We start from the raw sequence: 14,284 nt of genomic DNA on the forward strand, positions 1-14,284 counted from the left end.
TACATAAAATGAGTATTTTCTTCAGAGCTGTACAAGATGATCAAAGTGAGAATTTATAGGACAAACCCAGAAAATAGTTTAAAACCTCAAAATGTTCAAAGCTTAATGAACAAAATATAGTGTTTCTAAGTTGGGACTTGTATCTTCTGTGAGTATTCTAGGTCATTTGGAAATACAAAAGGCTAGAACATACTAGAAAATAGAAAAAGAGCAAAGAGGTGGACAAGAAGACAAGGTAAGGTGAAAACCAAGGACAATGAATATGCCAATTTCTATGGGGATAGGGGGTGTGGGTGGAGGGAAAGAACAAAGAGTGACACTTTGGAGGTAAAGAATTACAGTTCAGAGCGATGACAATAGGAAAAAACTAGAACATTTAAAGGTAATTTGAGAAGTAAAATTTAATGTCAAGGTAAAAACTCAATGGCTTAAACTTTTCTATAGAATATCTAATGTAAAAAAAAAAAAAAATCGCCAGAGTACTATTAGAGTTATACCTTGTGATTCGGGTTGGCTAATTTGAGAAGTTTCATTTCTGTTTCTTCGCCGTTGCTTTTCATCTTCCCATATGGCCTGCAGACCAGGGTTTCCACCAATTTGAGCTATAATCACAATAATACTTCAATACGACAAGGATCAAAGTGAAAAATACTTGCTCAGAAAAAGAATTCCAAAATTAAAAAAAAAAAAAATACTGCCTCAAAAAAAATTACCTGCTTTGTGTAATAAAATGACCAAACATTCCCAATCTACATTATTACATTACTTCTTTTTTAGCTTTCTTCCTACTGGCTCCCAAAAACCCAGCAAATGAGTAAGATTCAAACATCTGACGACAGCCAATACACCTAAGAGTCCCCTGCCTGGTACATAACCTGAAAACTAAGAAATTAAAAGGCAGAGTATATGAAATTCTTTTATGATGGCTAATGTATTTAGTATCTTACCTTAGGCTCACGTCTATGCAAACATACATACATGAATGAAAATATTAATGAAAAAATAATGACCATCTCATCAGAGGTACAGAAGAAATCTCCATAACACTTTGCATCCTCCTTCTGTAACATGTTACTTCTCTACTAATGTTTTCTTCCCTACTTTTTCCAATCTACTTTGGTCATTAAATTTTAAAAATAAAACACATATTAATAATTGTGCATATACCTTCAATGTCCAGCCGATTTAAGATATCAGCAGCTACAGCATCCACTTCTAATTCACATGTACTCTGCGGTTCAACACCTTCCAGTATTAAAGAGCTGTATTAAGAAGATATCAAAAATAAAATAATCAGGGATGCCTGGCTGGCTCAGTCAGTAAAGCATGCAACTCCTGATCTTGGGGCTGTGAGTTCAAGCCCCACACTGGGCAGAGACTACTTAAAAAATAAATAACAGATTTAAATAAATAAATATGTATATATGTATGTATCACATAAGAGCAAATTTTCTGAAGACTTTTCTTATATAATTTTTCATGTTTAGTGATATTACAGTAAGTCACAATTATTCATGACACAATTGATACTGTGTGTGTACATAAAAAGAAATAAAAAACAGGAAAAGAAAAATACAAAAGCTGTTCTATTGACAACTCTACTGAGGTCCTTTTTCAGTATATTTTATATATTTTGGTTCACTATATTTTATATATCAAGAATGTACAATGTTTTAGCATGTGGGTCATATCCAGGGTAGAATGGGATTAGATAACAGAGGGACAACAGAGGGATACAGAAACTATATATATTTGTAATCACTTGCCCAGAGGCAACCCCCTCAGCAATCATAGACGGCTGTAAAAAATGAGGACAAAATATGCTCAAGAGATAAGGGGAAGTGAGCATACTGAAAAGTGGGCAAATAATATTTTCTCCCTGTCCTCAACTACTGCTGAGCTGAGAAATGCTTTAAAAGTCTCCAAAACTACAGAACTGAGAAACCATATGAGTTCCACAGTGGGATCATAGCTAAGAAGTGGTGATACCACAAGGCCATTAATTCTTATGAAAACTACAGAGGGTTGTTCCCCACTAATGTTCTTTTACTCAAAAGCATTTTTTTTCCCATCAGAGCTATGAAAAGGATTAGGAAGACTTCACATTACTGTCCCTGTTTGATAGAATGAACGTACAACATCTAATGTGGATACCAGTTTGCTCATTCCAAAATTTAGATCTCCTATAAATACGGACCTCAAATGAAAAGGAGAACTTTTACGAGAAAGTGGGTGATGGCAGATTTCATTAATATTTTTAATTGAAAGATTTTATGTTTTAAGAGAAACATATTAGTTTTCCATTGTCTATCCCTAAGGAAATCCCTATATGTATATACATATATGTGTAGATACAAAACACATACATATATCTTTTTACCATTGATACAGAAGGGACATATTAGCCAACCTATCACAATATATCCCTTTTACTTTCAGAAAAAGTAATTATCAATGTAGTTTGTGCTTTTTTATTCATATAATTTAATAAAATCAGTTTTGTCATGAATTGAAGTAGTAGATAAAATAGTTTTTGGTCAACAGTTTTCTCTTTTTACCAAAAAGTTTCACAATTTTTACAAGAATTATACTGTAAATGTCAATGGTGAATATACCAGGAGTAGTATATTTGTGATAAAAGAAGGGAACAATAACATAAAAAAAATGCAATCTCATAGTAAAAATTTACAACTATTTCTTGCCCTTATTACAAAACTACTTCAGACATTCAGAACTGGAAGTGTTCCTAGGAAAAGAAAGTAGTTTTCACAATTAAAAATTTGTTTCCAGTAGATAGAAAAACCATAAGTAAAAAATTTGAGTCAGCAAAACATGTAAACCATTCATTATAGTCATGAAAAGTACATAAGCAATATGATCGTAACTAGACAATTGTGCCTCTCTGAACATTTCTGTTCCTAGCTTAACAAAACAGACCTACTAATTAGAATCCGAGGGTGGAGCTCAGACACCTATAATTTTAAAAGTCTCTTCAGATCAATTGATGGGCAGCCAGTGTTGAGATTATTGCAGTAAGACTTGACTTTTGTGGATTCAACACTCTGGCAAAGGACCCTGAAGGTCCATGATATGTGGTAATTTACAATGAGTTAACAAGTAGGGTTAGTAGAACTGATAACTCAGCACTCTCATCTCTTATGAGTTTGCTGCTATTTGTCATGGTCCTTGTAATAATATTTGTGAGGGAATATAAAACATTTCTTTGCTTAAAAAAAAAAAAAAAGGTACCCACCAAGAAGGTGATAACAGCACTGGGGACAGAAATGAGACTGTAATAAAATCTAAGAGTACTAAAACCATGGCAAAATTTTTTGACATTATGTTATTTGTACTTGGTGAAACAATGGATTCTCATGTTTATTACAATATAAGCATCCCCAAAATACAAAAATGTGGGATAATCTGAGACAAAAATATATAGCTATCCTGTATTTACTATAAATTCTGAGTACCTTGTCTAATTTCACTAGTTTGCCTACTCCTATCTTTGCTCATAATGTATCAGTTAAGAATAAAATGGGCTCCCCAAAAACATTCTAAATTGCAAACTTTTCATTATATTGGTTTCCCCAAACTTACTTCTAACCAGTAAAGCTTTGCTATGACCTAACTAGAAAGATGGTTGCTTATAAATGGATTTCAAATACTAATAAACTCTGCTCTCATTTGATCAGGCAAAACACAAGTTATTAAATATAGAACTTTGAAAACTAAAGGCTCTAGTGAATAGGTAAAGTCCTTGGATCAAATTGACGCGCTCCAGTTTCAGAGAGATAGAGGAACTGTATCACAGACATAAAAATGAAGGTAGCAAGTAGCTTCTTAGTCACTTTGCCCTGGACTGATTAGAACTTGAAGTGGTAAATAATATTCTGTCTAAACTTAATACCATTTCAACATGACTAAAAAACAATTCTGCTGTATCTGAGAAGGAACCAAGAAGTACACATGTATGCATATGTGAACGTGCATGTGAATGTTTATCAAAAAGTCCTAATACTTGTTAAGGTCAATCAAGAGGTAAGGCGAGTCACTGTGCATATCACTTAGAATTCCTCAAAGTTCATTCTGGTACAATTATTTCTGTCATAAGACAATGTATTTCTATCACTATTTAGTGAGATTCTTTCTCAACTTTAGGTATTAAAAACCCAAGTAATTCTAAAATGTGGAAATTCCGTGAAGGATATATTAGGATCTTAAACAACATAAACTTTAAACAAATATTTTTATGATAGTTTATCTTCAGTTGCTTTTTAAATTCACACTTTCTTATTATGAAATAAAACATAAATCATTTAACTAAAACCTTTTTCTGTCTTGCACTGTTCATGAAAATTACCTACTTAAAAAAGCATCAGGTGACACATGTGAAATGAGGAAGACCATAATTATCTTGCTAATACCCAACTGATAAATAGAAGGATCAAGAAAGCTTGAGCAAACTTTGTGGTATAAAACAGATACCCTTCTGAATTCTATGCATAAAACTATTACTGATAATTTAGATATGTACTAATTACATATCTGCTTTATGGTAGGGAAATCTAAACACTTGGAAAATGTTACTTCCCCCAGAAAGCCTAATAAATAATACACTTGGTCAAAAGAAATCACAAACTATATTATTCATACACAGTATGTCAACCTACTTTTTTTCATAAAAACATTTAGAAATTTGGGGGTCATTTTTATTAAAAATATTTGCTATTTACATTTTAAATTGTTATTTTACTATGTGATTTTTATTTGACAAGTTATAGGATATCAATTTACAATGCATAATGAAGACAGATGTTGGAGAGAAGTATAAAAATTTATACCCAGATTACTTTTATTAGTGAGGTATTAAGTAGGTCTATTTTCATCCTATTTCCAAGGTCTGTTTTTTAAACCTGTGATTCCATTAACATACTAATGTTGACATTTGCTTCTCTGACAAACTTATAATTAAAAAAAAAATATATATATATAAACATTAAGATTAAATTATAGTAACCACTGATTTCTGAATACAGTAGGATATACATAAATAGGTTTTTTTTTTTTTTCTTTACAACATTAACTAACCTTGGTATTTCATCTTCTTCCCACCGAAATAAAGTACCAGTAAGAGAATTTCCTGGTAGTCGATCCTTGCAAGACCCAGTTGTATGCAATGGATCACCTAGGAATAGAAAGGTAAAAGGGGATAAGTTCTACTTTTAACCTGCACACAATTACCCTGTAAGTAAAACAATATATAACCTGTATGACTAGTTCCTAAAATTGTGTCCTTAAAATGCATACACACACAGGAATGCATATGCACAGCTGAGAACAATGTTTCCAAACTAAGAGGGGACGAAAGTATTTGCAATATGGATATGAGAGAGAAACAGATACAATACTTAGATACTGGAATAAAAGTATGACACATTTAAGTGGCTATTGTGATAGGTATGATTAAAATTTCATTTTGAAAATAATGAATTAAGAATTTTTATTGACTTTAAATTCCTAGGGTATTCTGTATGAATCTCCACTAAAATTCTAGGGGAAATCAGATTTCAGATAAGAGTCAAAACATACTTTAACACTAATCCCTGAACAAAAAAATATCCAACACATTCCAGAAGTGATGGCAGTTAACAATGAGTGGAAACCTGGGGCAAATGCAAATACAATTTGACCAGCAGTGGAAGAAGGAACTATGCATGTTTGCTTAGTTGTCTAGGTTTCAGGCATTGAGTCCTGGAGTCATACTTTGAAGTAGTCTCTAAATTTTAGCAACTTTTCTGTGATCTCTTGTGGGAATTTAAATTCTAAGAGAAAGCTTAAAAAAATGAGTAGCATGGAAAGAATCCTAACATTAAGAAAGATAACTAAATTTGTAATCTTTTCCAGCTAAATTTAATACTTTTTGTTTGTGGTTGTTTTAAGTAGGCACCATGCCCAGCGTGGAGCCCAACATGGAGCTTGAACTCATGACCCTGAGAACGAGACCTGAGCTCACATCAAGAGCCGGACACTCAATCAAGATCAAATCAAATTTGATCTTATTTGATTAGCTTGATTGTAAAATAGTGTAATTAAGACTGAAATCAGGTATTACCATCTTTGCTATATCAATAAAACACATATCAAAACATGTTAAGTGATCTTACATACCTTCAGAAGTTTTTAAAGACTTTGCTGTTAGGTGGCTAGGGCATTAATATGAAATTACTTTGTAAGCTGTAAATTACCGTATTATTTTCTAATTAATTTATATGAAAAAAGAATCTACACAAATTTACTGATTCAAAGTTATTGATAACATTATAAAAATTTACATTTTACCTACTTTGTATGCATTGTTTTAGCATATTTCCCTAAAGAACATGGAAACTCCCTTTTATATATATATATATGTATTATACATATATATATATAAATAAAAATAATTTTTCAATTGTGGATGGTAAAAAATGTAATATAAAATACCTCTGTGGTGCTCAAAATATTTACTCTATTTACTTTATATACTTCACCTTAACAACTACAGTAATTAGCACCATTTCCATTTCATCTGACACCTGATTATATAACTGCAATACTGAGAAAAAACTGTATATGCATATATAATAAAATTTCTAAATCTTTTTTACTTTTGAATTTACTCTATTTTCAAAAGTAAGACTACATTACGTACATTAACTTGTCTTATAAAATAAAAATTTTAAGTTATGCATATATATGTAATATATATTAATTTACCATAAGAAGGTAACCGTCAATTTAACTGTAATGTGTCTGAGAAACATGATAAAATAAAGAAGTGATTCACTTATTCTTTCCATGATTTCACTATAACCTTTTATACAAAACAAGCAAAACAAAACAAAACAAAACCTGAGGGCCATTTAGTATAATGAATTAAAATTTATATTTTAATTCATCATACTTGCATCAATTTCCCTGCTTTTAATTTCCCCTAACTAAATTTCATGTATTCCTGCCTTTGAATTGTAAAAATTTTCCCTATCTTGAAAAAAATTCCTTCTAATTAACATTCTAATACTCAAATAACTTCTGTAACTAAAATAAATGGCTTACATATATTTTGACAACTCAAACTGTTCTCATGCTTTTTTCCTACTGGAAATAAACTTTTGTTAAAATTACCTCCTTTTCCTATAAATACCTCCTGTTCATAGTCTAGAATCTTTTCCATTCCTGAATCCTAACTGAACTCTCATCTATATTTGATACTGATAACCAACCTGTTATATTCCTTTATTCCCCCAATAACCTTTCTATTTTGGAATAATTTTACATTTATACAGAAGTTGCGGGGGTAGTAGAGAGTTTCTATGTATTGCTCACCAGGTCTCCCCTAATGTTAACATTTTACGATGGTACATCTATCAAAATAAAGAAACTGACACAGACACATCAATATTAACTAAACTGCATGATTTATTTGAATTTCACCAATTTTTCCACTGTTGTCCACTTTTTGTTTCAGGATCCAATCTAGGACGCCACATTGCATTTAGTTATCCCGTCTCCCTAAGTTTCCTCTGGTCTATTTCTCAGTCTTTTCTTGTTTTTCATGGCCTTGAGAATCATGAGTACTGGCCAGGTAACCTGCAGTATGTCCCCCTACATCTGGGTTTGTCTGATGTTTTTCTCACCATTAGACTGTGGTAATGGGTTTCTGAGGTATCACAGAGATGAAGTGTCCTCCTCGTCACCTCATGTGAGGGGGTACACAATATCCACATGACACCACTGAGGATGTTAACCTTCAACAACTGGTTAAGGTGTAGTTCTATGGGTTTGATAAACATATAGACCCATGCAGTATCGTACAGAATAATTCCTTCACCCTAAAAGTTTCCCTGTACATTTGTTTTGCAGTCAATACTCCCCTCTCTTCCAATCCCTGGCAACCACTAATATGTTCTCTATTTCTATAGGTTTGCCTTTTCAGAATGTTATATGAATGAAATCATCCAATTAGTAGCCTTTTGGGTCTGGCTTCTTTCGCTCAGTAAAAAGCATTAAAGATTCATCAATGTTGTATGAATCAGTAGCTTGATGCTTTTTATTGATGAACAGTATCCGTATCCCATCGTATGGTTATATCAGTTTATCCTGCCCCAATGAGCGGACATCTTGGTTACTTTAGACTTCTAGCAATTATGAATAAAGCTGCTATAAACATTTGCATACAGGTTCTTGGGCAGACATAACTTTTAAATCACTTGGGTAAATGCAGAGGAGGGCAATCGCTGGGTCATATAGTCTACACGTAACATGAGAAACTGCCAAACTGTGCTCCAAAGTGGTTGCACTATTTTGCATTCCCACTGGCAATGAATGAGAGTTACCATTGTTCCACATCCTTACCAGCATGTATTGCTAGTTTTTGGATTTTAGCCATTCTAACAGATATGTAGTGGTAGGTCTTTGTGGTTGTAATTTGCACTTCCCTAAAGATATATAATGTTAACAATCATCTTTTCACGTGTTTGCCATCATTACATCTTCTTCGTTGCTAGTATCTGTCCAGGTCTTTTGAACTTTATTTTTTAAAGATTTACTTATTTGAGAGAGCTTGAGCATACATGCACATGCTGGTGGAGGGGCAGAGGGAGAGATTCTTCAAGCAGACTCCATGCTGAGCGTGGGGGGTGGGGAGGGCTCGATCCCACAACCCATGAGATCATGATTCAAGCTGAAAGCAAGGTCAGATGCTCAACCGACTGACCAACCCAAGCGCCCCTCTTTTGATCATTTTTAATTGGGTTGCTTGCTTTCTTACTGTTGAGAGTTCTTTATATATTCTAGAAGCAAGTACTTAATCTGATATGGAATTTGAAAATGTTTTCTCCCAGTGTGTGACTATTATTAATAGTATTTTCCACAGAGCAAAAGTTTTTAACTTTGACAAAATCAATTCAGTAGTTTTTCTTTTCATGGATCGTATTTTTGTATCTTACCTAGAACCTCATTGCCAAATCCAAGGTCAGGCAGATATTCCCTTAGTTTTCTTCTGTAAGTCTGATAGTTTTACATTTCACATTGAAGTCTAAGATCCATTTTAAATTAATTTTTATATAAGGAGTGAAGTATGGTTCTTTTATTTTTGTTTTCTGGCATCCAATGATTCCAGCACCATTTGTTGAAAAAACTATCCTTTCTTCACTGAATTACAGCTGTACCTTTGCCAAAGATAAGTTGATGTTATTTTTGTGGGTCTATTTCTGGGTTCTCTTTTGTTCCATCGGTCTACATGTCCATCCTTTTACCAATACCATGTGCTGTCTTGATTACTATAGCTTTATAATAAATAAGTCTTGAAATTGGGTAATGTGATTCCTTAAAGCTTTACTCTTGAAAATCTCTACACTGCCCCCCTCCCCACACCAAAAGAAGGATCTCCCAGAAATAACAAAGCCCTCACAAGAATTTGGGGAAACAATTCCTGTAGGGAAGAAAGTCAAGCAGTGAAATTCTCTCTCTCCTGCCTTTCTTATATCTTCTCTCTTCTTGCCTTTACTTTCTAGTCTTTTTCTCTATGGAGACAAAGAAAGATACTGGGCAGATAGCCTACTTCATCCTTTATTAGATGATTTCTACCTTGGGGATCCCATGGACCATTTACACAACTTGGTTTATATAGAATTTTATAAAATTCTAAGATTTTGAAATAATGAGAAAAATTGGCATTTAGTAAACTGTAAGTTGTTATCTAAAACAGATTATTATCTAGAATTAGTTATGAACAAATGAATTATTTTGGTGTACTTAAAAGGGAAGTCATATGTTGGTCTCAATGCTTCAATTTTTGTGCAACTAAAAAGTGTAATACTTAATATAAGTTGTCATTATAAAACAATCTCCTTTCAGAAGTAGTATTACTACATCTAAATTGTTTCACATAGGGTATTATTAGTATCATGGAGAGACACGAAAAACACAACTATAAGTGAATATAACATTATATATTAAAGCATTGTAAATAGCATTGTATTTGATAAGGATTCTGAATTACAGTTTTTCAAATTGCATCTATAATCCCAACATTCGAATTCTTTGTAGGTCTTTGGTGCATGTGTGTGCGCACATGCAATGCGCACATCAAGTGTTCGCTAGGTTTTGCTCATAGAGACAGTTTTCTTGTGTGACTGGTATATTCTAAACTGTGTGAACATACTATATTTGAAATGTAATTTTTAGGAATAATTTAAGACCTGTAATAAAGAAAATTCTTCTACTGTACTAGAGGAATTTGCCTCCACAGGATCTGAGTGTATGACCAGACCATCACCACCTCAGATCAAGTTCTAGATCTGCGAATTTCTTTATTCCCAAGGAATTCAAACTGTGTTGAAGTGTCTCAAAGGTTGTTCCACTTCCTAGTTTGTAAGGGCATCTTACCCAAGAAGACCCTGGATTTTGCTTCTGCCTGTCTCATTTGGTAAGGCTGTCTCAATGGAGGCTCCAAATTCTCCAGGATGAGCAAACCCCTCAGGGCCAAGGTTGATTTTCAGCACTGTATTTCTTCTTTTGGCCAGTCTTTCTTTATTGTTTTGTATCTCTTTGATGCATTTAAGATTTTTTTTTAATCTTCCTAGACTTTAAATTGTTTTTAATAGGACAGTTGATTATAATAACTTAGCCCACTACTTAGGGGGAAAAAAAATCCTGCCTGGTTACTTTTCAGAGCACAGTTTGGGTATTGTATAAGAAATGTAAGAAGTTAAACCAAAAAGAATAGCCAGTAAACTATGAGATAAAAAAAAAAAAGCTAGCCTCTGGTTTAAGCTTGGCAGTGAAGGAAAAGAAATATTAAACTGTTAGAAAGGACAATAGCATTGTCAGAAAAAAAATGTTGGGTTCATTTTGTTTCAAGCAGAAGAGAAAGAATTCAATGAGAACAAAAACAAAAGATGCTAGACCATCTGACCCAGAAATTCTATTCCTAGGTATGTGCCCAAGAGAAGTGAAAATATATGGCTACACAAATATCTGTGCATGAATGTTCAAAGCAGCTTTGTTCGTAACAGCCAAAAAGTGGAAACCCCAAATTTCCATCAGTTGATGAATCGATGAACAAAATGTAGTATGCTCATAAAATAGAGTATTATTTGGCCATAAAAAGGAATGAAACACTAACAGATGTTACAACATGGATGAACCTCGAAAACATTCGGCTAAATGAAAAAAAAAAACCCATATGATTCCACTTATGGGAAATACGCAGTCTGGCAAACACAAAGAGACAGAAAATAGATTAGTGGTTGCTCAGGGGTGGGAGGCATGGAAGGATTAGAGGTGACTACTGAAGACTGCAAGGTTTCCTTTAGAGGTGTTGAAAATGTTTGTGAATTTGACTGTGGTGATGGTTGTACAACTCTGTGACTATACTAAAATGAATTGTTCATTTTAGATGAGTGAGTTGTATGGTACGTGAGTTATATTTCAAAAAGTTATTACCAAAAAACTTTTTAGATTCTTTTCCTGATAAACCCTAATTACCATTTTGCGTATTTCTTCTTATTCTTTATCCACTCAGCAGTTATTTTCTAAATATGTGTTACTTTATAAATCATCAATTACGTAACACTTGTTTCAAAGCTTTAATTTGAACTTGGGAAATTAACCTTACTTTTCCTTCTCGCTTTTCGGAACTTGACAGCAGCCAGATTTATTAAATTCATTCCATAGAGATTGTAGTCAATGAACAGCTGTAGGAGGTAGGGAATATGCGCTTCATGAGGCTGGTAAAATTTATTCATTATGGCTCCACTTTGCAAAAGTTCACATATCCTAAATTAGAAAAAAAAGTTATATCATAAAATTATGGTTCCTAAAATGTTAAGTGAAACATTACACTACTATAGAGAATGAAACACATTATATTAGCACACAGACTTTTTATTTTAATTTTACCAGAAATTTGTATTTTGTTAGAAATTAAATTTAGGTCAAGTTTTAAAGTAAGCTGCACACTCGAAGGACAAAAAAATTACTTGGATGAAGACTATTTTGACTCTGAAAACCAACTTAATACTAATTATATTTAAAAAAACAGAATATCAAAAGTTTTTAAAATATGAGCTTTTCCTGGGTGCCTAGCTGGCTCAGTCAGTGGAGCATGTGACTCTTGATCTTCAGGTTGTAAGTTTGAGCCCCAAGTTGGGTGTAAAGATTACTTAAAAATAAAATCTTAAGGGGCGCCTGGGTGGCACAGCGGTTAAGCGTCTGCGTTCGGCTCAGGGCGTGATCCCGGCGTTATGGGATCAAGCCCCACATCAGGCTCCTCCGCTAGGAGCCTGCTTCTTCCTCTCCCACTCCCCCTGCTTGTGTTCCCTCTCTCGCTGGCTGTCTCTATCTCTGTCAAATAAATAAATAAAATCTTTAAAAAAATAAAAAATAAATAAAATCTTAAAAAAAAAAGAGCTTTTCCTTTTAAAAATTGAGAAAAACATTTTAGAAGATTACTACAAATGTTTTTAAAAAGGATTTATGACTCAAATTCACTACTCGGAAATATTACCATTTTAATATTTTTCTTCTCTTATTTTTCCTTCATGATGGGGAATACAAAAAATAGGCAATTATAAAAAGTGTAAGTGCTATGCAAGGAAGTATATGAAACATCTAGAAGTGGTATTAATAAGATAAAGGTACAGAAGTTGTTTCTGCAAAGCCTTCTTGAAGGGAAGTCTCCAAGCAGGAGACTAAATGATGAATTAAAGATACTTCTTCTCTGAAGAAAGGGAAGAGCATTTCACACAAATAAAATTACATGTGAAGGGTCACAAGAAAACGTGGCTTATTTGGGAACTGAAATCACTGAGCGAGGCTTAGTGACAGAGGCTGTGGTGAGTGTGTCTATGGGGGCATGGGCTAGAGAGAGAATGAAAAGTCAGATCAGCACAGCCTATTAAGACATTCAAAGAGATGGCAGAATTTGCCTTTGAAGTGAAGAGCAGGAAAGAGAAATGACCAGGGTAACCGGAAAATACATAGGACTAGAGATAGGAAGTGAGAAGGCTATTGTGGAAAAACTAAGATGATGGCGGCTTTAATAAAGATCATGGCAATGTGTTGATTCAGGAGACATACAAGGAATAAAATGGTCAGGCCCTGATGACTGACTAGATGTGGAAGGTGTGGTAGAACGGGAGTTAGTCTAGATTTCTTGGTGGTGCCACATTTATTGAAATAGGAAGGACTGGAAGAAAACAGGTTTCTTTGCAGATTTTTCTGGAGGGAGATTAAGGATAAACTCAGTTTTAGACATACTGGGGTTTAGGTATCATAGGGTATTCAGGTAGATTTCCAGGAAAATACTGACAATGAATGACAATGAAAATGAGGACAAGAATAACGTTATTTACACAGCAGAGGCAGCTAACATATATTTAAGGACTAGGTACTGGACATTGTGTTATGTGTTTTAAACGCTTAATCTCAAGTAATCCTCGCTACGAACCTATGATACTATTATCCCCATTTTATAAACAGAGAAACTGAGTCTTAGATTAAAAACTTGTCTCAAATCACACAAATTAAAAGTGGTAGAGCTAAAATTAAAATTTTCTCTATTTGTGCACCCTTACTCTTAACTGTAGAGCTATTCTATTTATCCAGAAGATGGTCTGATACATTGATCCAGAGCTCTGGAGGAAAATTTAGGCTATTGATATATACCTGGAAGTCAAATGCATAAAGATTAACAAAAAGAAAAAACAAACCAAACCATGAGAGTAGGTAATGCTGTACAGTGAGGAGAGAGTATAGAGAGAAAAGTTGAAAACCTAGGACATAACCCCAAGAACAGCTGCAGATGTTAAAAGAGGAACCAACAAAATGCATAAATATGAATGATCAGACAGGTATTAGGAAAATCAGAGGAGGCTTATATCAGAGAAAGTGAACACGTGGGGTTATTCTAAGAAGCACTATAAGCATGGACACACGGTCAAAATTTAAGGACAAAAAGGTCCATGGAGGTCTGATTTTGACCATGCAGATCCTCTGAAAGGGTCTAAGGAAATCCCAGTGCACACTTTGACAACCACTTTTCTAGACTGAGGCATTCCATTTTCTCTATGAAGTAGGAGGCAAAGCCTTGGGAGGGGCTTAACGTTTGAGTAGAGGGTGGAAAAAGGTAAGAAAATTAGAGAAAAGTAGAAATAAGGCAGGGCAGGGACCAGGTAAAGTTGAATACTGTGAATTCACAGTGGCATTTTTTTGTATCCTCCAGTAATCAGAAGCCAGA

The 14,284-nt window shown here is 33.8% G+C and overlaps 1 protein-coding gene across 1 annotated transcript in view; it reads right to left on the reverse strand.

The window, feature by feature from the left end:
• The window catches only part of REV3L (REV3 like, DNA directed polymerase zeta catalytic subunit), a 169,574-nt gene that overhangs the window by 94,654 nt on the left and 60,636 nt on the right, over nucleotides 1-14,284 (reverse strand). The window contains exons 4-7 of the mRNA XM_040627642.1: nucleotides 11,663-11,823; nucleotides 5,092-5,188; nucleotides 1,168-1,262; nucleotides 498-602 (exon numbers count right to left, since the gene is read on the reverse strand). Of these exons, the coding sequence (XP_040483576.1) occupies nucleotides 498-602; nucleotides 1,168-1,262; nucleotides 5,092-5,188; nucleotides 11,663-11,823 (458 nt within the window). The remainder of the gene's footprint in view (nucleotides 1-497; nucleotides 603-1,167; nucleotides 1,263-5,091; nucleotides 5,189-11,662; nucleotides 11,824-14,284) is intronic.

The sequence above is a fragment of the Ursus maritimus genome, unplaced genomic scaffold, assembly GCF_017311325.1.
Source record: "Ursus maritimus isolate PB19 unplaced genomic scaffold, ASM1731132v1 scaffold_13, whole genome shotgun sequence".
Taxonomy (NCBI): domain Eukaryota; kingdom Metazoa; phylum Chordata; class Mammalia; order Carnivora; family Ursidae; genus Ursus; species Ursus maritimus.